We start from the raw sequence: 27,986 nt of genomic DNA, 5'->3' as shown, positions 1-27,986 counted from the left end.
ACGTTTCGCGTGGCACTTCCTGTTAGAATGTCTTAGTTTTGTAGTTCTTGTGTTGGTGACCTGTCAGCGTTGTAGTGTAAGCTGTCACTGCTAATACACTATCCATCGTTTCCACCGTCGCTTGGTTTTCACGCCCGACGCAGCGGGAACCGGTTCTTTGGCCGCTCGTTGAGTTTTGTTCGTGTTTATGATGTCGCATAGGCACCGTGCTAACGGTTTTAGCTAACTAACTTAGCCACACAACTTGACAGCTAGCTTTCGACAGCGGCTAGCGGCGTTAGCTAAGCCCGCTGGCAGGACGAGGTGTTGGAATCCGCCCACCCCTCTTAATCAGGGCTCCGGGGAAAAAAAGCAGTGAACGGTAAGTTGGCAAAAACTTTTTAAAATCTTAAGCTAACGACGTAAGTTACGTGTGTTTTTTTGTTATTTATTTATTCAAAAGAGGCTTAGGTAAAGAACCAACAAGTCAAGGTTTAAACGGCTGAGCTACTCAACCAGTGGCACCAGAATTACCACTCCGTCAGCTGTTCTTCATAACTAAGTGAGATTTGACTAAGGGGAGAGTTTGCTCAGCGGCAGTAATGTCTTTTTTTTTCTGAAAGAACACACCTTTGATATTATCGAGAGAAAAAATGAGAATGCGGCTGAGGGCGATCTGTCAGGACAGGGCAGAAACTCTTTAAAGTCGATTTTTGCATTATAGAGTCTGAAAATTAGCATTAAATGTGCGATCTTCATAGAAAATCCATAGATTTGAAAATGCTTTGAGTTCAAGCAAATGAATCGGGTTTTTTTTGCACTTTAAAAGATGGTTTTCAAACAGTATCATACGTTGTCCATCTCAGTTTGCGACAGCAACTCCTTTTACATACGATTAAAAGCTTATTTATTTCCCTTTTCCGCCCCTGCTTTTGGCCAGATAAGACCTTGGTACCTTCTCTTGTTGCTTACTTATTATAGCAGTGAGTTTCAGTGAGAATGACATCTGCTGTTCCTATTTATCTCCTGTCAGTGTGGGAGCCCTGCAGGCCTTCCTGCTACAGCCAAAAGAAAAGGGGTAGGAGGGGGGCGGGGGGAGACAAGCTGCCTGGTGTGGGATCGGGTCACCGGCACCACCTGGAACGTGTTTTCACATTGTTCACATAGTCCACTGGGTCACACGCTCACAACTTCCAGGGTTTTAGTATGTATGGCATTAAATGACGGCATAAACAAGCTGCAAATAAACAAGATCGGTTATTAAGTAAAAGCAAGATAAAGAACGGATGCATGAAAATGGCGACCGCTCCCTTTAATTGACCTGTGGCTGCAGTTTTAGTGGCGTGATGGAATGTGTGCAATGGCGCAGTCTCGACCCAAAACACAGGAAGTCTTGCTGTGCCATGGCTGCACTATTGGCCTGTGCTGTTTTCAGGCAGACAGGACGGATGAGTGTGTGAGGGGTCAGCAACCTTTATGATCCCAAGAGCCATTTGGGCCCTCACTCCTCAAATAGAAATCGTCCAGGCCTGCAAAACCCACTTGACTAGTTAAAAATAAAAAACATAAAATATATATATATATATATATACGGATAAGCGTGCATAGATAATGGATGGATCATTCATCCATCCATTATCTATACACGCTTATCCGGATATATCCTTTGTAAAAAATGTTATGGTATTGTAAAATCGAAGAACCACCAATAATATTTTTATTTGTTTCTATTTTTAGACCAGAGAAACATAAAACCTTTACAATGAGAGGAAAATGATCATTTATTTACTAGATAGGAGTTAACTAAATCCATTCCACCATAATCTGTAGCCTAATTAATTACATAAAAAAGAACCACTTGTTGGGTTTATATTGTGTAGATATTACAAAAGTAGTTTCCCTGTTCAGTTTTTGTTTGTACAGTGACATTGAGTGTTATGAAAACCACTTGTAAATACAAGTTTATTATTATTATTATTATTAATTATAAAAAAAGCAGTCGTCCTTGAGGCTGAGGAGCCTTGTTTTACATACAGACACGGACAAAGTTTGTTGGCACCCCAGGTAAAGTTCATTTAAAAGCTTTAAAATAAATTCATCTTTGTATCGAAACAGCAGAAACACATGCTGAAAATGCAACACTAATCCAGGCTGTGAATTTTATTTTTTTCTTAGCAATTGTATTTATTTATCACAAAATCACAAGGCACAGTTGTTAGTGCCACAATTATTTCAAGCTACATGTTGGTGATGCATTTTATTTTCCGTATGCTTTACTTGTTTAGGACCGTCAGAGTTTCAAGGAGCTTCTACTTCGTTAGACACCACCCTTTACTCATCCCTAGTTGGTTTATTTCTGCTTCTGTAGTTGGTTGGTTTGCAGAGAATTATCCTGCAGCCTTTATCTACAATGTCAGGGGAAGAAAAAATGTTAATATCTATGTTGAAGCTGTTTATTTGATGACGCAGTCACGTTACATGAGCATTTTGAGTACGGCTGGACAATTAATTGCATTTGCAATATAATTGCAATTTTTAAAAAAATACGCAATTTCCAAATCACAGAGGTCTACAATTTTTGGCTATGTAGCAATTGATGGCTAAGACACGTCCATTAGGTGTCGGTCATATGTTTAGTGGCTTTATCTCCACATGGAAGGGAAGAGAGTTACAGCAGTGAGATAATCTCATTTAATTATTTGTTTTAGAATTTATATAATCATACTTTTTACCAGAAACTTTCAGGAACCTCCCCATAGCATTAAGCGCCGGTCAAACTGCTTAATGCATAGGCTTGTTGGTTGTAGGGCCAGACGACAATTCAATAATAATATACAGAATAGAAAAAAGGGTCAATAAAAAAGTTCAATAGAATAACAGTTTTTCTTCCTTTTGCATTCTAGCCATGTAGGTTAATAATACAGTCATTATATCCTCCCAACCAATCACAACGCAGACCCAGGAACACTCCGTCACCAAGCCCCGCCCCCTTCAAAGAGTTCAGAGAGCGCGCATTCTTTTTACTTTTTTAAAAACTTGCAGTTTTGGTAAAAAAAATGGTTAAATAAAGGGTTGAGTTTGAATTCAGTGTTTGTGTGATCTGCACTTAAAAAATATGTTTTGAATTTGTTGATAATTATTGATAACGATCAATATGATTTTTATTTTAGCAATATGTTTTTTTTCTATATCGTCCAGCCCTAGTTGGCTGCACTTTGCACTTTATGTTCAACAAAAAAAAAAATCTTGTTGCACCTTTGAACAATCTGTAGCTGTATGTGTTGCCACTAGTAGAGACGCAGGCTGCAAATTCTACACTACTGTGCAAAATCACTTAGAATCACTTTGAGGTTTATTTTAGGGACATCAAGATGTACTTTAAAGTATCCTGTTGTTGTTTGCGTGCATAACAGCGTGAAAAAGTATCTAATGTATAATAACTACTATAATACTATAATGACCTGCTTATTCTGGCTAAGCTGGTCCAGGTGACCTGTTGGCAAACTTGACGTTTACATCACATCCCAACTCACTCTTTGCTGGACAAACTTCATTCCCCGCTCCTAACATAAAGACTTACAACTGATTAATGTTTTCAAGAAGGAAACTAGGGGTTTTCTTCTTTACTATCTCACTAAGAGTGGATACAAATCTTTATTTATTTTTATTTTGTACTTCGTCAAATAGGAGGCTTGTTACTGGGTCAAAGTTGACTAAGCACATGACAGCCTCCCTACCTTCCCAGCTGTCCATATTTACAGTCAGTGGAGTTTTCTAAAATTATGCAAGCCTGTCCCCAGCGTTGCACCCCTGACAGAGTATGAAGATGAGAGTATGTCTCTGTTTGGTCGTTTTATAGCGGTACGCGGCGTAGTAAACCTGTCCGTGTGACTTGTGGAGTGTTGCAGTCGTATCTGTCTTTGCCCTTGAGCCCAGATGGAGGCCCAGAGCTCCCACGAGCTGGTGATGGCCAGGAAGAGAAGACGAGAAGGCTCCAACGGGGAGACTGAAGAGGGGGAAAGACTCGGGAAAATCCCCAGATATACCGTGGTGAGTCGGCGCTGTCCTTCAGCTCTTATTTTGAAACGTGTGTGACCAGGGTTTTCCGTTTGCCCAATTGATTTTTGTTATACTGCGCAGGAACAGGGCAGCATTGCAAACAGCATTAGGCAGTTTTGAAACGCTGCTAATCTCTGTTAAGAAATACAATCCACTCACAAGACCGTTTATTACCACATCGCTCTCTTAAAGGAAAAAAATATTACAGCACTGGAAGAAATTGGATCTTTTCTTGCTTGATTTTTAAAGGCGGCGTTAGGCAATCCCTTTCCTGTCAAGTTAAATGAAACCTTTTTCATCACAAATATTGTTTTTTTATGTATTTGAATCTCTTAGGGATTGAAAAACCCCGCGCCCTTTGCCGATGAGCTGGAGCCAGCCGATAATAAACCCTACGAGAGAGTCACCATGGAAGAGGCAAAGAAGGGAACGCCCCGTGAGTTTGACACTAATTACAGGCTTTTTGGAGATCATTCAGCTTTGGTTTTGTTAAACCTTCACTAAGAATCTGCAGGTTTCATGTCAGCAGCAACGGCTATTATATCATTTCCTCCGTGTCCTTCTCCTCTGCATCCAGTCAACAGACCCGTGCGAGTCTATGCAGATGGCATCTTCGATGTTTTCCACTCAGGTCATGCCAGAGCCCTGATGCAGGCAAAACGTCTCTTCCCAAATTCACATCTGATTGTCGGGGGTGAGTAAGCGTGAAGATCTGGGTTTGGGTTGAACTTTGCACAAATCGCACATCAAAAGTCAAGATGAAACTTCAGTTAAAGTAAAGGGGGCTTTTCCACATATAATGGTCTTATCAAAGTGTGTTTATGAAATGAGAATAATATGAAAAAATAAATATAAGGACGCTGGCGTCCAGGCTTCAGGTTCATCTTCTCTTTTACATGCTTGACTCTGTCCCTCATGAGGCGTATCGGCAACATTTTCTTTTCAAGAATTTTTAAATGCAGCTTTTCTTTTATTAGTTGCCTTTTCCTGCACGTAAAACACCAACTTCCTGTAAGAGGACTGCGTGTTTAAGATTGGCTTTATACATCCAGAGCTACACAAGCCACGTTTCTGTCATCACAAAGGCAGTCGCTGGAAAGATGTTTTGTGTTGGAGACTGAGGAAACTCCTCAAATCAACAAAATAAACCCATGGATTTATTACTGAGAACCGTCTGTTGGTAAAAATGTATTGCATAATGTAATTTTGTTACGAGTGAAAATACTTTATGCGGCAAAAATGTTCTGAATATATCACAGCATTAAGTCACATGTTGATTTAATTTGGTATCTGCTTAAAAGAATTTAAACTTAGTTAAATGTTTTTAAGGAAATAGGGTGTTTATTTTCTAGAGTTAGTAGCTAATCAAACTATACTTTATAACTTTGAATAAACAACTACAGTAGAGTAGTTCGTATACAAAATACATTACTTGCATTTTTGCTGTGAAGTGAATTCTAAATTGATTAGAGATGTTTAATTAGATATTTTCTAACTAAACATGGATGTAGGTGTTAATCATGCAAATAAAAAAAAAACTAGGCATAATTGTTAATATCTAGGACGGGAGGATGGCAGCAGAGTGCTTCCAGTATCATCTTTGGTATGTGTAGATTATGCATCAGCAGGCATTAGTGGTACGCACGCCCTCTTGGTTGTGTTTTGGCTTGAGGACCAGTATTTCCTGTAAATATCTGCTTCGACTCACAGTGTGCAGCGATGAGCTCACCCACAAGTACAAGGGCTTCACTGTGATGAACGAGGACGAGCGTTACGACGCCGTCAGACACTGCCGCTACGTGGACGAAGTGGTGCGAAATGCTCCCTGGACGCTAACGCCGGAGTTCCTCGCAAAGCATCGCGTGAGTGGACAACATGCAGACACACCTGAGTTAAAGAGCGTAAGATGCATTCACGAGGAGAAGCAAGCCGAACATTGAAGTTTTAAATTGAGAGAGGCCGATTCCAAACGTGTAAAAAGAGCCTTCAGGATGAGTCGGCCACCTTTGATCATCTGTAAGCTTCCCCCTGCTGCAAACTATGGGTCTGAATCTCCTGTGATGCATGTATGTTGTTATGACCTCTCCAGATTGATTTTGTGGCCCACGATGACTACCCATACTCATCAGCAGGCAGCGACGACGTGTACAAGCACATTAAAGAAGCAGGTGAGTCATGAAAGTAAAGCAATTGGACGACACATGCCCACAAAGAAGCCCGGCTTTATGTATGCATTTTCCGCCCTTGGAGTGATAAGCGTGTAAAAATTAGGCTCCAGTGTGTTGCCTAAGTATTTATATCTCTTTAAGTTTTCAACATTTTGTCACACTGGCGAGGAGGAGAAAGCATTTGTTGACAGAGAGCTTTAAGGAGTCTATTTGCCAAAAGCAAACACGTAGAACAGGGTGCTCTGCTCACATCTCTCCTCTCACAAAACCTTATGTGCCGAGAAAAAACATCACCCGACTTCACCCTGAACACACCGTCCCCACTGCGAAACATGGTGGTGGTAGAATCATGCTGTGGGGTTGCTTCTCTTTACCAGGCTCGAGGTTGGCTAGATGAGGTGGAGGTTTGCTTTCCAGCAGGACGACGATCCTAAAACGTAACCAGAGCTACCGTGGAGTTGCTCCCAAACTTCACTCCTCCAGAGTGACTATCCTGCAACTGTTACGGCCGGTTCATACTGAGCAAGAACAGAGAAATAAGTTGTTCTACTCGAGGCTGCAAGAACAAGAAACACGTTCTTGCTGGCAAGGATGGTTTATATTTGACAAGAACTAAACTCCTAGGAAGTCTTCATAGGCCCCACTCTCTCACTGCAGCACGCCCACTTCCTATTTCTCAGAAAAAAAAAAGGTTCTGCTCAGAATATGTGTCAAGAACAGAGCGACCGCATTTCTTTGTTCCTGCGGCGTATGTATCGGTCTTTAGGTTCCAGGTGACCCAGTTCAAAGGAATGGCAGGAGGCACCCTGATCACAGACAACTTGAAATGCTCTAAACCAGGGGTGTCAAACATACGGCCCGCGGGCCGGATCCGGACCGCCAAACAATTTAGTCCGACCCTGTGGCTAAATGCATTATCATTATTGAAAAATAAAAATGTCCAGTGTCCTGTCTGGCAATGTGGCAATAAGAATTGTTGTTTTAATGCCAAAAAGAGCTCATCAAATTTGACTTTCACAAGTGGAGCAGTACTGCTTTGCCATAGTGCTCCGCTTGATTTATTATTGTGAATAGTTTTATTATGATTCATGTGGGGAATATCTCAAATGATATGGACACTACAATGGGAAAGTAGGAAAGGAAGAACAAGAAGAAAAAAACAAAAGGTGAAAGAAAGAGGAGACAAAAGGAAGAGAATGATAAAACAATTATTGAAAAAAACATGTACTTTGTCTAATTGAAAATATGCAGTTCCTATATTGTCCACGAGGGGCGCTGTGTTTTAATTAGCAGATTAAGCTTCAGGTGTGGAAAAATTTAAATCATTTCTTAATTTTTATCTGTTTGATGTATTTTGTCATGTAGGACAGTGTTTTTAAGTTCCAGAAAATGTGAATAAATGTTTTTCAACATTGTATAATCACTGTGATCAGTTCTTATGCATAATGCACAAGTAAATGTTTAACTGAGTAAAAGTATTGTTGAAATTGCACATACTTTTCTTAAAAACGCTGAGGTTATTCATAATATATTGTGTAAAAGTGAAATTAATTTAATATAAAAATCAACAACAAGTCCACATTTATTAGTTCTATTTAATCTTGCAATGAGTTAACTCGTGTGGCCCTCCTGAGATCACATTAAGCTGAATGCGGCCCCTAAACCAAAATGAGTTTGACACCCCTGCTCTAAACCTTCTTCCAAAAAGTGACCGTGCCGTTCTCGCTGTTCTGTTCTGCAGGCATGTTTGCTCCCACCCAGCGGACAGAGGGCATCTCCACCTCCGACATCATCACCCGCATAGTCCGGGACTACGACGTGTACGTCAGACGCAACCTGCAGAGAGGCTACACGGCCAAAGAGCTCAACGTCAGCTTCATCAACGTACGACCTTCTGGTTCATCCTAAGAGCGTCGCTCCGACACGACCAAAGAAGGCTGAGAAGAGAAATCCGTGAATAATGAAATGCTTCCTGTTGTCACACGCCAGGAGAAGAAGTATCACCTGCAAGAGCGAGTGGATAAGGTGAAGAGGAAGGTGCGTGACGTGGAGGAGAAGAGCAAAGAGTTTGTCCAGAAGGTGGAGGAGAAGAGCATCGACCTCATCCAGAAATGGGAGGAGAAGTCCAGGGAGTTCATCGGCAACTTCTTGCAGATGTTCGGCCCCGAGGGAGCTCTGGTGAGCACGCCGCTCGTTTCTGGTCTTTAACCGCCGTCTAATCAAGGTTTGCTTAGAAAACTTAGTGGTAATGGGTTGGGACTGTGTTACTGTGGTCTCAGTGCTCATGCTTCAAAGTGCATAACTTGGAGGGATGAAGGAAAAATTAGTTTCCTGGCACCTGCTTGCATGGAAAAATGGAAGAAACCAACCGCTCTGAGTTTACAGTCGAGATGTGATGCTGCTGATGTTGTTACCACAGCAGTTAACGGGGATCTCAGCTAGTCCTTTTCAGCAACCAGCATGAGATGCAAGTCATGAATGGAAGAATTAAGATGCCCATTTTCAGTCTGAACTCATTTCAGAGGAGTTTGAATAAACAAAAACTGGGCGAGGACCAAAGCTTGTCTTACCACCTCACACGGTGAGGAGGAGGGTAAAAAAAACGATGTCCTAAGCTCATTTTAGCAAAGAGGGGCCTTATGAGTTCACAGTCTCCATGGCAGCCATTTTTTGTTGTGATGACAGAAGGGATATTCTGCTCCAACCATCACAAACGCTTGGAGTTTGCCCGGACCTTAACGGGAACTGTGTGTTTTGGTCAGCTGAGTTTAAGATTGAGCTTCTCTTCCGTAAAGCCTGCAGTCGGGTTTGGTGTCGAACTAAGAATGAACAGGTAGAAAAGCAACGCTTGCCCAAGAGCAGCTGTTCCGCATCTTTACCAGCCCCAAAATACTGCAACTCAATAAATGACTCTGTGTCAGCTAAGGTCCTGTTGACACGACAATTCATTGAGAGCGTTTCTGCCGTTTACGCGGCAACAGTAGAGGTAACAATGTAATTCCCACTCCGCGCCACTAGTGGTGCTATGTTCTTAGAAACACAACATTCGCAGGTGCCTAAAAACCACCTAAACAAATAAACCTTTGAGATGGCAGAGAATAAAGTTGTCCTATGGACAGACAAGGTTCAACTGTTGCTAAGTTGACTTTGCATTATGTCGAAGCTATAGTTCAGAAGAGCCAGCAGCCAAAACAGCCCTTCGCTTTTCTTTTTCTTCTTCTGTGGTTTTTGAAATTGTGGGCAGCCTTAATGTTGTGCCTTCATGTGTGCATTAATTTCTGCTGGCTTCTGTGGTACTGTGCATGAGCCAGGGACTCCCTGTGAGAAAAATGTCAGTTTTTCCTGTTACCACGACAACGGAAACCAAAATGTTTTCAAACCGTTACAATCTGAAACCCGATGTCCAACAGCGCCGTTGTCAGAGAAAACATTCGCTGGGACTAACGCAACCAAACCGATCCGTTTTCACCAGAAAACATGTAAACAGATCTGATCATAGAAAACATTTTAGGCACACAGTAGCTGTTTGTAAATAAATCTATTATTTGCCTTTTTTTCCATTGTTGATTATAACAATAACATTAACATTAACCTTGGCTCCTTCCCCTTTGTTCTAGCCTCAATACGAACGCTCACACTGCAAAAACGGATCTAAAAAGAACTAAAATGTTCTTAAAATGAGTGTATTTGTCCTTGATTTGAGCAGGTAAATAAGATGATTTGCCAATGGAATAAGATTTTTGCACTTAAAATAGGAACAGTTTATCTCCATTATCATTTTATTTCAAGTGCAGGATGTCTAATTATCTTATTTTAGCGGATCAAAATACTCACTCCATTGGCAGATAATCTTATTTACCTGCTCAAATCAAGGATAAATAGACTAACTTTAAGAACATTTACTTATTTTTAGATCCGTTTTTGCAGTGCACTTGGATGGCTGCTATTACCAGGGAAATGCTGAGCAACATAAACAGAAAGTAAAAATAGAGGCGGTTACTCTTATCTGGATTAATATTTGTTTAGAGCGAAGTGTGTAGGGTAACAGCATAACATAGTTCAGGTCATTGTTGCCTCAGTATGTAGCTGTCAAACAAGGTGTGTTTAAATACTAAATGTTAATAAAAAAGCTCTAAAACAGTGAAGCTGTGGTGGATGTGGCCCACAGATAAAATTCTGCTTGGGGTCTCTCTCAACCACGGCTGTCTTTGCTCAAACGCCAAGAAGCAAATGTTGTTTTTTGCTTTCTAAATAGATTTATGTAAAGTTTTGCCCTAGTCAGTGAATATATTAATGTCTGAATATCTATGCTGCTGCTGACAAGCAGGTAGAACTTCATGCGAGAACTTGTTGTCTTGCTTTGGGACACTGAAAGGATCAGGGAACGTCTCCAGGTGCCGAGTGTTGATAACAGCGGGGCTGCCAGGGAGTGTCTGCCACATCTACAAACGTGTTTGGACGACGCTTTGCTAGAAATAAACTTTTGCTAAAATAAAAATTTGTGTAGAGGAAGAAAAGTGAAGCAGATTTTTTTTTTTTTTTTTTGAAAAGCCAAACTTTTAGTCTACTTGATCGTATGTTTAAGTAACAAATTTTTTTTTTTTTTACTGCTGACAGTATTGCTCCCGATTTTCAGAGAGAAATATCTTCTTGTTGAGCTTTTCTTTTCAGAAAATGACAAAATGGTCAACAAAAGTGCAAAAAAAAAAAGGTTTTGAAACCTGAAATATGCAGAGAATTGAAGTTCATGATTATCTTTAAAGAACAGGCTCAATATTTTAACCTATATTTTATTAACTAATATTTTAACCTTTGAAGCGTCCAGACATCATGGTGTGCAGCAGCAGCAGCAGGTGTTGGCGGTAAAGTGAAATCTGCTGGTCTCTCCCTGCGCTCCACAGAAGCACATGCTGAAGGAAGGGAAGGGCCGCATGCTGCAGGCCATCAGCCCCAGGCACAGCCCCGACAGCAGCCCCACCCGAGAGGAGCGCTCGCCGTCCCCCACCTTCCGCCTCCCCTTCTTCTCCAAGACCTCGCCTCCTCCCTCGCCTCCTCACCACAGCGGGGCCCGGGGATACCTCATCAGCGAGGACGACGATGAAGACGAAGACGGCGACGACGATGACAACAACTAGACCCCCCCCCCCAACCCCCTAATTAGCGTGAAGTCAGCGCCGGCGGGGCCCCCGTTGGCGGCAGCAGTAAAGAGGCGCGTGGAGCCGCGCGGCGGCACACTTGTAGCGTGTCAGGTTTTCTTTTAGCACTTGTGACGGCATCCACAGCTCCATGTTTTTAACAAACCAGTTTTCATCTTTTCTGTTCCTGTGTAAGGGTCAGCGCGTTACAGGTAGACTCCAGAGTTCTTTTAAAAGTTCGTTTATGCGTCGGTTCCTTTTTAACGTTGGTAAGTAGTCGCTCACTGTCACTTAGCAATATTTTCAGGTATTAGCCTCGGTGCACTGCTCCGTCTGCGACTATTCCTAAAGCTTGCCTCATGGCACCAGGGGAGTTTTGGTTATGGCTTTAGCAGTGTGTGTGTATGTGAGGGGGGGGGGGGGGCTTGCTGGCTTTTGGTCACTTGTTGCAGCAGAAGGTTTAGTTTGGATTCAGAACTGTTGAGCTGAGGAATCATGAGATGAGACACTGTTTTAAGGATCTGCTTGTGTGCAGATATCATCCTCATAATAACATTAAATAAGCTCACTAAAACCAATAACTTCTGCCTCCATCACGTCTAAGCTGAATCTGAGGGTAAATGTCAACCAAGTGGCAGCGTTTTTTTCTGAGTTTGGCCCGCCTGCGTTGAAGCTTCCCGTGTGCGTGCCGCCCTGCATGGCACCGTTTGGATGTCGGCATGTTTTAATGCGTCTGCCAACGGCATCTGTTGACAGACGGGTTCAGCTGTTTCCTGCATATAGTAATAAATTTGCTTTTAAATTTGACTATCTGCTGACAAGAATCGGTCTTTGAAAGACTAGTTTAAAACTAGACGCCTTTAAGTGGCGTGGATGAATGGATGACACATTTAAATCTCATACATTTTCTAATTTAATCTCATTTAATTTTTTTTTTTTCCTTTCTTCCCTGAGCAGAGAATCAACTTACATATTTCTGTCGTGTAAAATCGTCCTGGAGGTCCGGGGCCGTGAGAAAGTGATCAGTTTAACTTTGATGCGTTGTTACAACACAGAAGTATTAGGTTTTCACATTTTGGAACAAACAGACTGGCGGAAACCATTAAATGGCGTACTGCAGGTTGAGAGATTGGCAGACATTAAGGTTTTTTTAACAGACCTCCCTCGTTGGTGGCAGAGCGGCGTGGGAATCTGACTAAATGGAAGACGGGACTTCTGCTGAGTCAGCTACTTCCTTCCCCAGCTGATCGTTTTCTCTGAGAGAAGCCCAGTTTCCACGCCTCGGGCCGCTTTTTAAGAAATGCAAGGGTTGAATATTTGTTCTCCAGTAAAAAAGCACGTTGGTATGCAACGTCTGTGATGCACCGCTGTCAATGATTAATTTAGGTGTTGACAGGTTCTCGGTTTGGCCCCACAGAAGCATCCGTTGTCGTAAATCGCCTGTGAAACCGCTACGCTACTCTGTGCAAACATGATTTTAGGTATCCAACGTGAAAAATTCCAGTTTAGTCTGCAAAGAGAAAAAAAGCGATTCCTGTCTGGATCCTGGTGCTAAACTACATGGAAAGCTGCGTCTTGGTTCTCCTTTAAATATTTCCTTTTAAAATCAGGGTGAACTTCTCAGTTCAAGCATGTCCACATAAAGGCAAGCCAACGATGGCCGTTTCTTTAAAAACGTAGTTCTAATCATGTTTTATGTTACCTTCTTTGGGGTTTAACTGCATCCTGGATGTACAGGAAAAGCAAAATGTATTAAAACCTGTTAGCCAACAACATCTCGCCTGTCTTGTTTCATTTTAAGGATTCCACACGAAGTAGGTCTTTTAAAAGTTTGAGCAATTCATTAGATATTTCTGATGATTTTAGGTTATAGCAAACCAAGTTACAGGTTGTAAATGAGACCAATAAATATTTTAAACTGTTACAGCCTATACAGGACTGTCTCAGAAAATTAGAATATTGTGATAAAGTTCTTTATTTTCTGTAATGCAATTAAAAAACATGAAATGTCATACATTCTGGATTCATCACAAATCAACTGAAATATCGCAAGCCTTTTGTTTTAATATCGCTGATTATGGCTTACAGCTGAAGAAAACTCAAAAATGTCAAAATATTAGAATATCGTGAAAAAGTATACTAGTAGGCTATTCAACTAATCACTTGAATCGTCTAATTAACTGGAAACACTGCAAGGATTCCTGAGCCTTGAAAAACACTCCGCTTGGTTCAGTAAACTAAATCACAAGTATGGTAGTGGTTAAGAGACGACATAATATTCTCACAGTAACTGGTGTACTGACCATGGCATTACTGTCCTTGATTGGCCTGCCAATTCCCCTGACCTGAACCCCATAGAGAATTTGTGGGGTATTGTGAAGAAGAAGCTGAAAGACACCAGAGCCAACAATGCAAATGAGCTAAAGGCCGCTATTGAAGCATCCTGGGCATCCATAACACCTCAGCAATGCCACAGGCTGATTGCCTCCATGCCACGCCGCATTGATGCAGTAATCTGTGCAAAAGGATTCCCAACCAAGTACTGAGTGCATTAATGGACATTTTCAAATGTTTGGTTTTGTTTTGTTATAATTTTTTTTTTTTTTACTTGGTCTGAGGGAATATTCTAATATTTTGAGATAGGATTTTTCTTCAGCTGTACGCCAAAATCAGCGATATTAAAATAAAAGGCTTGCGATATTTCAGTTGATTTGTAATGAATCCAGAATGTATGACATTTCATGTTTTTTAATTGCATTACAGAAAAGAACTTTATCACAATATTCTAATTTTCTGAGACAGTCCTGTATAATCAAAGTTGACAGACTTGACTTTTCAATGCTTAAGAAACTGGTATTTGAGTCTTATCAAAGGAAAGTTGAGCCAAAAAAAAAAAAAAAAAAAGTGCACAAGCAACAAAGATAAAAGGTAAAGACAAGCCCATACAGGAGTATGGAGGTGTGGCAGTGACTGGAGTCGGTCCCACCAGAGCCAACATTTATCAGGACAAAAAACCCAAAACGTTTTATCTGGACTCATGTTGGCACAGAATCCACATGGCTTGAAGTTTCATGTCCTCCGCTGGTGTTGGTCCAGTCAACGCTGCCATCTAGCAGAACATTTCAGAGCACTTCATTATTCTGCTGACAAGCTTCATGGTTGATGGCGATGTCATTTTCCAGCACTACTTTTACAGCCACACTGCCCAAAACCCGTTACCTGCTCTAATAATCATGTCAGCGAGCTCCACTGGCCAACAAACCATCTGAACTGGACATGCAGGTGAAGTTTTCATTGGCTGCCAGCCAGTCATAACAAATAAACCTGAAATATAGTGTGCAAAGATCTACAGAAGTTTTGAACTAAATGATTGATAAGTTAAGTTTTCTATAATATCCTAATTTACTGAGTTATAACCCCCTTTTAGCTCAAGCCTTTTTTTCATGAATTGACAGGCAGATGTTGATCACATTTCTTTCCATACACAGTCAGGTTGGAAACTGCACCAACAGAACAGGAAGCCATATAAAAGAAAACAGAGCAAAGGTTTGGTTACATAGATTTTATTGGACAGAACGGTCACCAGGGCTACAAACAAGAATCAGACCGCCGCAAAGCAAACACCAGGGGGAGACCTCGCCTCGCTGCAAACCCTGCAGACTGATCCTTGAATCAAAAAAATAGTGTGACGATGATCATCTTAGTGCTTATAAAGTATTTGGGGGGGGAAATGAGTCACGGTGAGCTAATGAGGACGATGGTCTAACCTCTAATGACCTGACAGAACTCTGAAAGCAGGAATAAGGGGGATTACAACACATGCAACAGTATAAAACTAACTTGAACAATGTCATTTCTGCAGCTACCAGAAACAGGAAGTTGGGAATGATTTCTCTCCTTTAAAAAAAAAGGGGAGAAAGACACAGGATCCACATGGCTACTAACCAAGAACAAAAAAAAAAATACAAAAGAAAAATCAGTCAACTTATTCAGGTGGGATGAACTGCACTGGGATACATGTTGCCAATAGAAACTATGTGGACTCATCTTACAGACAGCGATAAAGCGCCTTAACAGGGGAGAAGCGACATTAACAGTAGAGGAGATGAAACCATAACACTGAAGGATCTGAGCACTCATTCAAACCCGTCCTCTCCCCCTGAGACCCCGGCATCACTGCTCTTTTTCCTTTCAGACACCAGATGGTTTACAACTGCACTCATCACTACTAGATATATACGATACAATGGTTCACATTTTGCATATATCTGTGCATTACACCATATTTACTTTTTTTTCTTCTTTTTTTTTTAAACCATGTAAATTCAATCTCCAACATCTAGTTAAGAAGGGACGATGAGGAGAAGTGATAAGGACTGAGGGAGGAACAAAGACGAAGGAGGGAGAAGAGGGAAGAAGAAAAAAAAACTCTTTAAGAGGACAGATGTGGGGGGAAAAGTGGTCAGTTTGCTGCCTGGCCGGGTGGAAATTCAGCAGCGGGTCTCATAGATGCCGGAGCGGCCGATGTACCGCACCCATTTAATAACGTCGTGGTCACTGTAGTTGAGCTTTGACTCAAACACCTTCAAGTAGCGCACCTTCAGGCCAGATGGAGCAAAAGGAACCTGCAGGGACAAGAAGAGGGAAGTTGGAGCGAGTTGGGACAGGTGGAAACAAATCACCCACTTCCTACGATGCACCGCTTACGTTGCCATCTGGTTCTGACAATACATGTTGAGCAAATTGAGTCTATTTTATTTCTATATGCAACAAATTGAAAACTTTTGGCTTTTAATTACAAATGTGGAAGGTCATGTTTCATGTCTTAGGAGACCGAACCATCATTACCTCAAAGTTCATAGAGATGGGAGGCCTGGCCCATTTCTTCTTGTCGTTGGTGGGCAGCAGCTCAATCTCAGCGCTGATCTGAGATTCCTTCATGCCAGCCATTCGTTTGATCCTGTAAAAAAAAAAAAAAAAAAAAAAACACAGACGTGATGAGATTCGTTGGAGACCACAACAGGGACAGATGGGATGCAATATTTCCACCTAAACAAAATTGCTTCAGAGGAAAAGAAGAGTTGAGGGCGAGCGACAAAAGAGGAAAGGAGGTCAACCACTGAGTTGCTGCGACTCACTTCCAAACAATGGCGTTCTCACTGGCCTTGTATTTGGCTTTTCCCTTCATGCAAATCACCTGCACGCCGCTGGTGTTCAGCGGTGTTGGGATTCGCACCTTAGAAATAAAAAAAAATAAAAAAACAAGTGGTCACAAAACGTGAATAAATCCGCAGCAGTAGATGGATTTCCAGATTTGATTAATATTGAACACATCCCAAAATAGACGAGCTGAGATCAGCTGTGACTGGATGATTTCTAGCCCCATCAGCATCACAAACTCAAACCGGATCTTTCCCAGACACCAGTCTAAGCACTAGCAGCTCCTGCTGTTAACGCCTCTCACTGAGAGAAGGCTCAAGGTTACCCGTTTCCACCATCAGTGAGCGGTTTGAAATTAAATCAGAAAGCACAGGGCTATTTAAAAGAAAACCATTACAGCATTTAAACATCATTTAGTCATAATCTTCTACAAGTGGCATCAGCAGATCCAATGTTTACAGAAAGCTGAGCTGAGGAACCCTGGATGTAAAGTTCTCCAGCGTCCCTCCATGCAGCTGTAGATTTCCAGGCTTCATACAGGCAGCAAACTAAAGCTCACCTCGATCTTCTGGGCCAGCAGTGAAGGTTTGAAGTTGGACTTGATGACCACTTTGACTTCCAGCTTAGTGCGGCCCACCTCCCTGACCAGAGGAATAACTCGGAATGGAAGAATGATGTCTTTAGTGGTGCGATATCTGCAAGCAGGTGGCAGAGGACGGGCTTTTTTAAAGGGAAATCCGGACTTTACCACGCTGTGATGCATTTAGGGAATCTGAAGACCTAAAACTTTATAGTCCAACTGACCTCATGAGCTCATACTCCCCGTCAGGAGGGATGAAGCTGATGCTGCGCTCCGAGTCGAACTTACTGAGGCGCACGCACTGGTGGAAAGTGCAGTCATCGATTGCTATGGACTGCTTCCCACTGGGAAAAATAAAATTAAAAACCAGTCATAAACAGAGCAATGGAAAAAGCAACATTTACTCTAAGTTTGCACAGGTTGAAGACATAACACATGAGCACATTCAGGAACATGGCTGGTAGCAGAACACACACTTGGGTCATTAGTACTACTCTGAAATTAGACGCTGTTTGGGTGAAAGCATAAGAGGACAACAAGCAGGGCGTCTGGCTACACAAACACGTCAAAGCAAAAAACCGGTGGAAGAAAAGAAGACGACTGAATGGAGCTGAAAATGCAACAGGCAGCGACATGAGGGGCTGATGAAGGTCTGGACAGAACGAGGGATGTGGGATGATGTTGGGGGAGAGGAATTGGTAGCACAGTACCTTCCTCCCCCTAAATCACTGAAGAACAGCACATAGAAAAGAAAGAAAGGGAAAAAGACAGGAGAGATCCATGCAAAGGAAAGCAAAAACAAGAAGAACAAAACTGTAAAGCTTGGCTGGGTGTCAACACTAAAAACAACACAGCAGAACAAACCCACATTTCCCCCTTTTAAATTTCAACAATAAACTTCCTGCTTTAAAAAAAGGTTCCCGAAGACAGAACCAGTCAATGAAAATGCAGAAGTGAGAAAAGCCGTTTCCCTCCTAAGCAACGTATAAGCGTGGCTCTACTGGAATGTCCCGTCCCGCCTCCCGTACCTCTTCCCTGCATCGTCAGACGCGCCTCCCTTGCCCTGTTTGTCGATGACGATCTTGTCGTTCATGCCAAACTTGCACTCGGGCATCCCGCTCAGGTAGCTCTTCATCACGACTCGGCCCGACACGTGCGCGCTCAGGACCTGACCTGGAGGGGAGGAGCACGACTGACCAGGATCAGTGTCTGAAGCCGGCTAAACGTTACCGCGGCTTTTAATGGCCGGCGTCGTCGTGGAGGAGATCAACGGACCTTGTGGTGACATGAGCAGGTTGACGCTCTCCAGCACGTCCAGGAAGAGCTCATTGCGGCGATATTTGATGCCCTCGCGCCGCCAGCCGATCTGCCCCGTCACCTGGCTGGTGATCTGAGACTGCTCCTCTTTTGTCTGACGGACGGACGGAGAACACATCATTGACACCAACAAAGGAGGGAACGGCAACTTGGAACTTCAAAAAGAGGGGGAGGGGTTGTTACCTGATGCTGAAGTGTCCAAAAACCACGGTTGTAAGAAACATAGAAAAAAGAAAAAAAAAAAAGATTAAAGTAAAAACCTCCATAGAAGGAGCATCCACTTCCTTACCTGGCCTCCACATCATATCACCACACACCGTCTGAGCACTAGTACTGTCCTGATGCCACCAACTCATGGATCAGACTGAATTAAAGGGGTTTCTACCAGATCAGGCAGTAAACAAAATGTCTAGACCCGTCAGACCCAAACTAAACATTTTAGATCTCATTCTTCTGGGTTATAGTAAACAATCCATTTTACTCCCACAGAACTCGTCACATTTATTCTGAGGTAAGGCTTTAAAAGCGGGAGCAGACGGCACACGCGTCTTGCTTACTTGTCCCTTGATGCCCTGCTGGGTGATGAAGGTCTTCAGGGCACCGGTCTCTGAGTTCTGGGGGTAGCCAAAGTCCAGGATCTCTGAATAAACAAACAAATGGATAACGTTCAGTAATAAGAATAGCAACAGAGAACCCTGGCATGTGTTGTGCTGAAATAACCGAGCCCTGATGAATGAGAAGGGTTTACTTTGACTAGGACAGACCGATGAGAATAGAACATGTTTGTATGCTCCAAACTTAGACACAAGCTAAACTGAACCGCTGACTAAGCCGCTGCCTTCCACAAATCACGTCTCCTACCGTCCAGCAGCTCGTAGATGAGCACGAAGTTGTTCTTGATGTTCTCCTCGCTGATCTTGCCAAAGTAGGCCGTCATTACGTCGCACATTTTGTACAGGAACTCGAACACCATGGCCGCGTTGACGTTCTGCTTGGTGACGGCAGCCAGCCAGATGTTGGAGCGCTTGACGTGGAAGAAGCTGGTGCGGGCGATGTTGGTCACCGGGGACCGGACCTGCTGCCGGGCGTGGATCACGTTCACGCGGAACGCGTCCACGGCGTTACGCCTGCAACGCAAGGAGAAGCCAGAGAGAGCCTCTTTAGGTGAAGGGCTGAAACCCGCCGCTTTAATGCATCTTTTCAAGTCTTCAGGAAATACTTCTGCAACTTTAGAGGTTGATGTTTGCCGTTGGATACAACAGTTTTAGCTGCAGCGGCCAAAGCTACTGAGGGAAAACTCCCCCGTGATTAGCATGAATCGACAGACAGAGATCGGTGCAAGGACACGTCAAGGATGCTGAAGAGAGTTTAATTAACTGACACTTCTATTTAAAGTGTAAATCCACCAACATGGAAACAAAATTAATGTTTTGCTTTTTAAGGGAAAAGAAAACCTGCATATTATACCCAGTGTGCAGTGAAGCACTTTTTTTTTTTTTTTTAAATAAGGCTGACTGTCGACAAGTATAACTCAGTCCAGCTTTTATACGGCGCCTCGCAGACATACCGTAATTTTTGGACTATAAGGCCATTTAACATCCTTAAATTTTCTCAAAAATTTATTGTGCGCCTAAAATATGCCGTTGAGCTTACTGGCGGATTTTATGTGGTACAATGTGCTTAAAAACATGTTAAAATATGACTGATTAGCAACAAAGCCGCTCCGCTCAATGGATATTCTGAGTTTTACGGTACACTGCGTCACTACCTGAGGACTCCTGAACTGTCTACAAGACTGCCTGACTGTAATGTCTAAACTAGAAGCACATTCATTTAAGGCAGCCTGCACCCAGAGTACACGCTAGCAACAATAAACCTAGTAAATTAATTCAATATAAAAGTTACGGCCCTGTGACAGACTGGCGACCTGTCCAGGGTGAACCCCGCCTCTCGCCCAGTGAACGCTGGAGATAGGCACCAGCAACCCCCGCGACCCCATGAGGGATAAAGCGGTTTGGAAAATGGATGGATGGATGGATAAAAGTTACGTTTATTTTGGCCTTATGTTAGAAACAGGGCAGTGTAGTCCAACAACTCTGTCCTATCGACAGAGCTCTTCTCAGGAGAGAGCAACGTACGTGGAGGGGCGGAGAGATATTACACACTTTGGAAGAATATTTAATGCGTCTTATGGTGCGAGAAATACGCTACTAAAACCACTTACAGTGTCTGATTTTGTCATATCAGAAAGTTCACTGTATTTTATTGGGATTTTTTGGTGACAAACCAACACAAAGTTCCAACATTGTGAAAATAAAAAAAGTTTTCCAAATGTCTTACAAATAAAGAACCATAGAGTACACAGTTCATATATATTTCTACACCCTGAGAGAATACTTTGCTACAATAACGGCTAAAAATCTTTTGGGTGATTTCACAGCCGGCTTTGCATATTGCGAGGCGTTTTTCTGTTCCCCTTCTTTGCCAAGAAGCCCAAGCAGATTGGATGGAGACTTGTGAACATCCCAGACTTCTAAACTAGATCTGCGTCTGGACTTTGACTAGGCCATTCCAACACACGAAACGTTTTTATCTAAACCACTCCGCTGAAGCTCTGGCTGCATGTATAGGGCGGCTGTCCTCCTGAAAGGCACATCTCCAAAAGCTTTTCTTCCAGTAGTCTATATTTAGCCTCTTCCATCTTCCCATCAAATCTTGGCAGCCTCCGTCTCCGTGCTAAAGCAAGCCTGATTCTGCCACCATCAGGGTGCTGCACTTCTAATTTTCATGTTTCATATGTAGCTCCAACAGATACATTTTGGTTTCATTTGACCAGAGCACTTTCTTCCAGATGTTTGCCGTCTCCCTGAGATGTCCAAAACTTGGATATTAATGTATCATTTTCCCACCCATTTTTCGTTTAAACTCCACAACCATCTCCATGACCGGTCTGCGCTGCTCCTTGCTCTTCAAGACGCCGCTTGTCAACTAATGTTCTCCAAACCTCATGAGGACTTTACAGAACAGCTGAATTCATCCTGAGAGTTAATGGAAAACAGGTGGCCTGTGTTTAATTTGGAGACTTTTGAAAGTCGTTGGGTTGTACGGGTGGATAAATAAACGTTCACAACACATTTCCTGTTTTCATTCATTCAATGAAAACATTCTCAAACAGTGAAATCATTTTTCTCCTTTCACTTCTCTATTTTGTTTTTACTCTGGGTTGGTCCGTCCCTGAAAATCTTAATTCAATACAATGAAGTTTGCAGATGCTGCATAAAACCATTTAAAAAGTTGAAGCAGCGTTGATACTTTGGAAAAAACAAAAAACACAGCGAGCAACGTCTTAAAAACCAAGACTTTAAAAAGGAGTCCTTTTTTCCCTCCAGCCAAACACAGCTCCACTAAACACGCTATAGTGTTAAGGTTTCCGAATTTATAGATTTTTTCTTTTAAATGACCCCTCCCCCAAGGATGAGAACTGGTTTATACTGCTTAGGCAGCATGACACACCAAACGATATAAAATATGGGAGTAATTGTTTAATTCCTGAGAGGCAGGGCAGAGAAAAGCAGCGCTAGGTGAACCTTGGTATCCCATGCTCAGACTACATGCTAGGGCACTGGCTCAGCTCAAAAACAATATCCAGAGTATTCCTTGATTCCAGCCGCTTTAGGTCAGCAAGAGGTGGTCTAATTATCACCAATGTATGTAGAGGTGACTCATGCTTACAGGAACTGATGGGTATTTGACCATAGCATAAATGCTCATGCAGTTCAGGGGTCATGGGGGGGGACATTGATCGGTGGCCATGAGAGGGAGGAGTCATGCTTTTAAAGCTGCAGGAGCTCTTACCTATTTCTACATGGGGGGGCCAAGATGAACAGATGGAGGAAAATGGTTAAACAACAATGGTTAACAGGATAGATAAGGAGAAAAAGAAAGGCAAAAGAAGAAGAGGACAGACAAAAATGTACAAGACATTTTCGTGCATCATGTAGACAGAGTGAGAAACATGGTATATTGTTCATGATGCCATATTTAAAAGAGGTTAAAATCATTCATTTATGTTATATTCTACAGGCTGATAAAGTGTGTATTAGTGAATACAACACTGACTTCTAGCAGACAAGTCCTAACACCAAAACCGTTAGAGAGTTTTGCCTTTTCTGCAAAACTTTATATGAATTAGTGTTACTATAGTATTTTGCGCTGTTGGCATTTCCATATCCAGATGTTGCCAGATCTGAGGTGGCACCATCATCGGACAGGGAGAGTAGTTAATAATATGGTTTTTTTTCTAGTCGTACTGAAAGCACTTTACACTAGAGCCACATTCACTAACGTACACACATTCACACAGCGATACACAGATTGGGAGTAAATGCCTTGCCCAGGGGAACTTTCCGTCTGATTGCAAGACTACTACTCTACCCGCTGAGCCCCAGCCGCCTGACATGTCTGAGGAGCAATAACCACTCAACTGCCATAAGAAATAGTTTTTCACAGTATTTCTGAACGACCACTTCAAACTTTTAATGCCCTTTAGGTTTCGAGCACATTTAAGACTCTGCGCTGGATTATTCATCACCTTGCTCCTTCGGGCGATCAACACCACAACTGCTAAAAGCCAAAGCTATTTGTGGTTTCAGGGACAGCACAAAGAACTGCCACCCAACACTGGAGCTGCATGCTCACCGCCTTAAACATCGTTGAAATCAGACCTTCACTTCAGGCCTCACTGATCTTTCTTGGATGCAGCTAATCATGTTCCGGTTTTTATCCTACTCGGCAAGGTTTCCGCCGCATATAAATGATCGTGGCGCACTGCCACGGCAAAATAAGAGCCGCTACACCTTCAGAATTAAGTTACTGCTTAAAATATTTTAAATATGCTAAAACAAAGTATACGAGATATATATATATCCTATATTATGTATAACCTATATTTGTGCACTTATAACAACCATGAGTTTTAAATTCAATTAAATATGATGAAACATTGAACTGTAGCACCAAAACAATTCCCTGAATTTGGTTCACACACAGCTTCAGTCACTTATTCACTTCATGTGCCTCTGACAACTGGTTTTTGGTACAGTTTGTTTTATGTAGTGTGGATTCAGGCAATGTATTAAAATTAAGTCATTTTATAAAAAAAAAAAAAAAAAAAAAAAAAAAAAGTCATTTTTTTGTTAAACACATTTAATCACCATTTTTAATTACTTTTTGTCTTGGCAAAAGCTCTCCTACAGTCTGGGTCCCAAATGTATGAATAAATACGCAAATTAGATGATGACGTCATTTAATCTTACGAGTGTCTTGCATTGAATTTTGAATCAGTATTGTTATGGGTTCAAAAGATTGTGACGTCACCCAGAAAAACTGGCATCAGTAGCTCTGTCACCGTGGGGTATAAATGGGCTCCGTCTCATAAGTTTCTCTGTAGCGCATTGAGCTAGAACAGTGAGCTTTGCCATTTTCAGGTTAGCGATTTATACATAGTGTTTTAGACTAGTTTGTTAAGCTGGGGAGAAAGTGTAGCGGGTTGCCTTAGTTCTGGAGGCTAGCACATGGACCCATCCTGTCCTCCATTGCTTTGGCAGCATTGGCTTCAGGCATTGCTGAGTCAGCGGCTCGATGAACAGATAGGCTACATCAGGCATGCTGGCCTTCCTAAACCTCTGGTGATGAAGGGTGTGAGCAATCCTCCACCTCAAAAGATCGCTCCGTGGTGACATCACCAGCTATCGCCCTGGTCACTCTCCCTCATCCTGACCACAGCTCGTCCCCACACTTGGCCCTACGGCTCTTGGAACCGCCCATTTTGCAAATATGTCAGGGGTAATGTTATACCTTTACATCAGGGTGAGTTACCCTTTAATGATACAATCGCAAATTCAAAATGTAAATAAAATTATGCTTCTTTTGACACAGCTTCAGGATGGCTGTATTCATTAACCAAACCTCAAATCTGTAGTATTATCCAAGAAGATGTTTTTAACCAAACAAAAATTCGAAATACCTACCATTTTAGCCAAAATTTAAAAAGAGAGAATGAACTTAAATCCAGTCCCAATTAATAAACTTAGAATCCATGTTCTCATGAAGCTTGTTTGTTAGATTTAAAAGTACCTTTTGAAAATAATCCTTATAGCCTACATTACTGTATGTTTTAACTGGTCTAACAAAATGTTTTAATCTTAAATGTCAGTTTCATTAGCTGCAAGCAAAAAAAATACATACGATCAAAGACTAAATTATCTCAAATACTTTAAGAATTTTCTTTATAGTAAAAGGTTTTCTTTAAAGCTTCAAATGCTTTACCACATGAAAGTATTGTGGAAAATAAGCATTTCCATTTAACATATGGTATTAAACAAATCTTATCATTTGTGCTCAGCGTTCTTTATCACTGAATCCTGTGCATCTTTTTTTTGTTTGTTTCCATTCAATCAGCAGCCAAGGGGAGGCCTAATCTGTGTGTCATGTGAAACTAAAGCAAACTCCTGCAGCACACAGAAAGAGCTGTACTAGCTAGAATAGAAATATTTAAATCAGGGTTTATACAGGAATGAGTAACTCTAATTGAATGCTTTTTAATGACCCGCTGAAACCCTGTTAATGCATATTAAAGTTCACAATGACAACAAATATAAAAAAATGCAAATGCTTAAAGTATAATTTCCAGACAAATGAAGTGTCAACAGCATGTCCAACAGTATTAGAGGAGAAAAGCCATGCCTGAGGGCACTGTGTTTAGATTTGAGCAGTCCCTGGGAAGTTAAATGCCCACAGAGTTGCATGCTGATGAAGATTAAAATGATTTATCCCAGTGATATTGTTCCATGGGGGATTATCAGGTTTCTTTCAAGTCACAAGTCAGTAGGGAATTTAGTTTTCAACACAACAACACATAATCTTGTAATTTGAGGGTGTGGTTTGACAAACATGAGTGAACCAAATCCCTCCATCTGATGCTAGGGAAGGAAAACCAATGGTGGTCGTTTCCCCCCCACTGTCTACGACTGGATTTTACTTGAAGTAACTTGTACATCTGTACATCTGTAAGGGGACAGGATTGGGAGACTACTTTGTAAACCTAATGGCACCTTTAAAACCCTTTCACATGGAATCACATCGCTTTAAATACACTCCTGGCTTAGATTTGTCTCTGCTAGTGACACAACAAACATTTTATTTACACAGGTTCAGCGACATAATCCTCTGAGATCTGGGATAAACCCCAGCCGCTCCTCCCGTACATTAGGTTTCTCACTGAAGTTCCCCCAGAAAATCTAGGAGCAGGCTTGCTGCTGTGAGACGTACCCTATGTCATCTCGGTAGACGCGGGAGATGAGGACCTCCCCCTTGTGGTTGTAGATGAACAGTCCTCCGATCATTCTGGCTGCTGCTCACTCCCGGCTTGCCATTGTGAAAGCAAACTCCTCCTATGAAGAGACGGACATCAGGGAAGGAAACTGGCTCAGGGGAAAAAAAAAACAAAAAAAAAAACGGGATGATAGAGAAGTGAAAGCAGTGACAAGTGTGAGAGCGGCCAAGAGTACAGAGAGGCATTTGTCCCTCGTATCCGCTTTTTCGGTCTTCCTCTCCCTCACAAGTACTCCTCACTGACAGCCGATTACATCCTGCAGCTGCAGCACATTATCAGCTACTTCGTTAAACACATACACTTGACTTCCAATATTTGCCATCGAGAGTACTTCCAATCAGGAGATTCCTTGGTTTTCCAAGGAAGATTACCAGCAGATTATCAGTCGCCGGTTTGAGGCAGGTAGCTGGTTCTATACCCTACTCTCTTTTGGCTCCCGGACACTAAAACCATATGATCCATACCCCAAGACATTAGGTTTCAGGATCAACCTGCTTCTGTGGCACCATTGATCAGTATGTAATTTGGACCTGCAGTCACAGAAATGTGTCCTGGTTAAGAAAAATGAATTTTCTAGAAAGAGGGGAAAAAAAAAAAAAAAAAAAAAAGGGATGAAGGACATCCTTGAAATTTCCTGAAGAAAAAAAAAAAAAAAAGGAGAGAAGCCCCTGAAATCATGGCGTTATTTAAATAACAGGACGTCAACGACAAATGTTAGATTTGCAATTTATATAACAAAAATCATGACCGATTTATCGTCAAACCAAAACGGGGGTTTCATCGAGGTTATATCGCCGTAGTCAAGATGTCTGCTCATTCAGGCCATTCCTTGACGTTCTGGAGTTCCTTCGTGCTACTTTGCTACTCGGCAGTTTTAGCAGTATGCCACCGACAGAAGATTCGTTTGAACCATCTTTAAAATTTCGTCAACGAAGGCCTGACCTTCAGTGAGATTAAAAAAAGTGATGGAGAACAAACCGAGAGAGCTAGCGGGCTAATTTAGCTAGCCATAGCATGTTAGCTGTCGACACTGCCGAGCCAAGCGGATTTTTTTTAACGGGCTTCCGGTGAGAGGAATACGGGGCTGAAAAAAAAAATGACACGACAGGTTGTCATAAATCATTAAAAAAAGTTATCAACACGTTTGCTGCTGCTGCTGTTTCGGGATAGAGGGCATAGTTGGCGCATACACGAACTGGAACACCGCACATTGTCCTGCTTAGTGAAACAAAATGCCTTCTTTCCGTTACCACCGAGCGTAGCGCTGCTAGCTTGACGGTAGCTGCTAACGTTGCTAATGTTAGCATACCCAAAATTTAAAACAGTCGCCACGGTTGAGCGGCGACGAACGAGCCCGCCGCTTGATCGTTTCCACCGAAGGAAGGTCGCATTTCTGCACTCACCCCAATTATTTCACGAAAGCCGCCCCTGCGTGGTGCCCGGTTCCGCTTCGTGTCCGGCGTTACTCCCCAGCTCTCAGCCCGTTCCCTGCCGCTCCGGGAGCTGTCAGCTGACCCGCCGTCCTCACGCACGGCCGTTCCGCTGTGACAGGAAAAGGCGCGGCGGCGGCGGCTGGAGCGCTGCTGCTGCACAAACCGCACCCAGGCCACGCTATGATAAGCAAATGAGCAGCTAATTGGCGTTATGCCTCCTAGACATTGGCCGAGGAGCTCATAAGTTATTCGTGACGGCGAACTTCGTCTAAAACGAAGCGATCTTTAACGGGTTAGAAATATTAGCGAGTTGCAATTCACCAGACGAGCCAGAGAGGGACCCGCAGGCTGTTAATATTTAATAGAGTAACACAAATAATTTGCATTTAGTGTTAACGTAAGAAATATTTAGATATTCCTGCTCTCAATGTGTGATTCATTGATATACTATCCTGTAGCTCAGATGATGGTCTTACAAAACTGTTTCCTGTTTTTCTTCTTCTTAGGGGGGGGGGGAAAAGCAACATCAGCTCAATGTACAAGTTTTTCCACCTGAACCCACAGAAAACTGTTTGCACAGGGTCATTCAGTTCTGAGGCTAGTTTATCTGCACACATACTGCTCTTTTTATACCCCCCGACACACACACACACACACATCTGCAAGCCAGGCTGCCCAACCTTCACATTCCTGCTGGAGGGCAGTCTGGAATCCACTGCTTTTAAATGCAAATATGACCAGAGCCCTGGAACCCCCCCTCTT

General features: G+C 42.4%; 2 protein-coding genes across 4 annotated transcripts; one reads left to right on the top strand and one right to left on the bottom strand.

Moving 5' to 3' along the window:
• The first annotated feature begins 26 nt into the window (after nucleotides 1-26).
• On the top strand, nucleotides 27-13,116 carry pcyt1aa (phosphate cytidylyltransferase 1, choline, alpha a). Its single transcript, XM_012874096.3, has 9 exons — nucleotides 27-361; nucleotides 3,916-4,029; nucleotides 4,375-4,474; nucleotides 4,616-4,732; nucleotides 5,749-5,900; nucleotides 6,128-6,206; nucleotides 7,948-8,090; nucleotides 8,196-8,384; nucleotides 11,108-13,116. The coding sequence occupies exons 2-9, from the start codon at nucleotides 3,916-3,918 to the stop codon at nucleotides 11,339-11,341; spliced, it is 1,128 nt and encodes a 375-aa protein (XP_012729550.2). The 5' UTR covers nucleotides 27-361; the 3' UTR covers nucleotides 11,342-13,116.
• A 1,772-nt stretch (nucleotides 13,117-14,888) lies between these two features.
• On the bottom strand, nucleotides 14,889-27,401 carry LOC105934211 (adaptor related protein complex 2 subunit mu 1). Of its 3 annotated transcripts, none has more exons than XM_036129137.1 (13): nucleotides 27,195-27,401; nucleotides 25,728-25,879; nucleotides 19,260-19,525; nucleotides 18,956-19,038; nucleotides 18,582-18,587; nucleotides 18,357-18,492; nucleotides 18,110-18,254; nucleotides 17,792-17,809; nucleotides 17,306-17,425; nucleotides 17,061-17,196; nucleotides 16,480-16,577; nucleotides 16,190-16,301; nucleotides 14,889-15,966 (listed from the first exon to the last, which is right to left on the bottom strand). In XM_036129137.1, exons 2-13 carry the CDS (start codon nucleotides 25,799-25,801, stop codon nucleotides 15,832-15,834), a joined length of 1,329 nt encoding a protein of 442 aa, XP_035985030.1. In that variant the 5' UTR covers nucleotides 25,802-25,879; nucleotides 27,195-27,401; the 3' UTR covers nucleotides 14,889-15,831. The 3 variants fall into 3 exon arrangements, with proteins under 3 accessions (XP_035985030.1, XP_035985029.1, XP_035985031.1); XM_036129136.1 differs by having other exon boundaries at nucleotides 25,728-25,849; nucleotides 27,195-27,399; XM_036129138.1 differs by lacking the exon at nucleotides 17,792-17,809 and having other exon boundaries at nucleotides 25,728-25,849; nucleotides 27,195-27,396.
• Between the last annotated feature and the right edge of the window lie 585 nt (nucleotides 27,402-27,986).

The sequence above is a fragment of the Fundulus heteroclitus genome, unplaced genomic scaffold (genome assembly GCF_011125445.2).
Source record: "Fundulus heteroclitus isolate FHET01 unplaced genomic scaffold, MU-UCD_Fhet_4.1 scaffold_141, whole genome shotgun sequence".
In the NCBI taxonomy this organism is placed as follows: domain Eukaryota; kingdom Metazoa; phylum Chordata; class Actinopteri; order Cyprinodontiformes; family Fundulidae; genus Fundulus; species Fundulus heteroclitus.
Note: the sequence above shows the minus strand (reverse complement) of the source record. Positions and strands in the feature narration are given on the sequence as shown.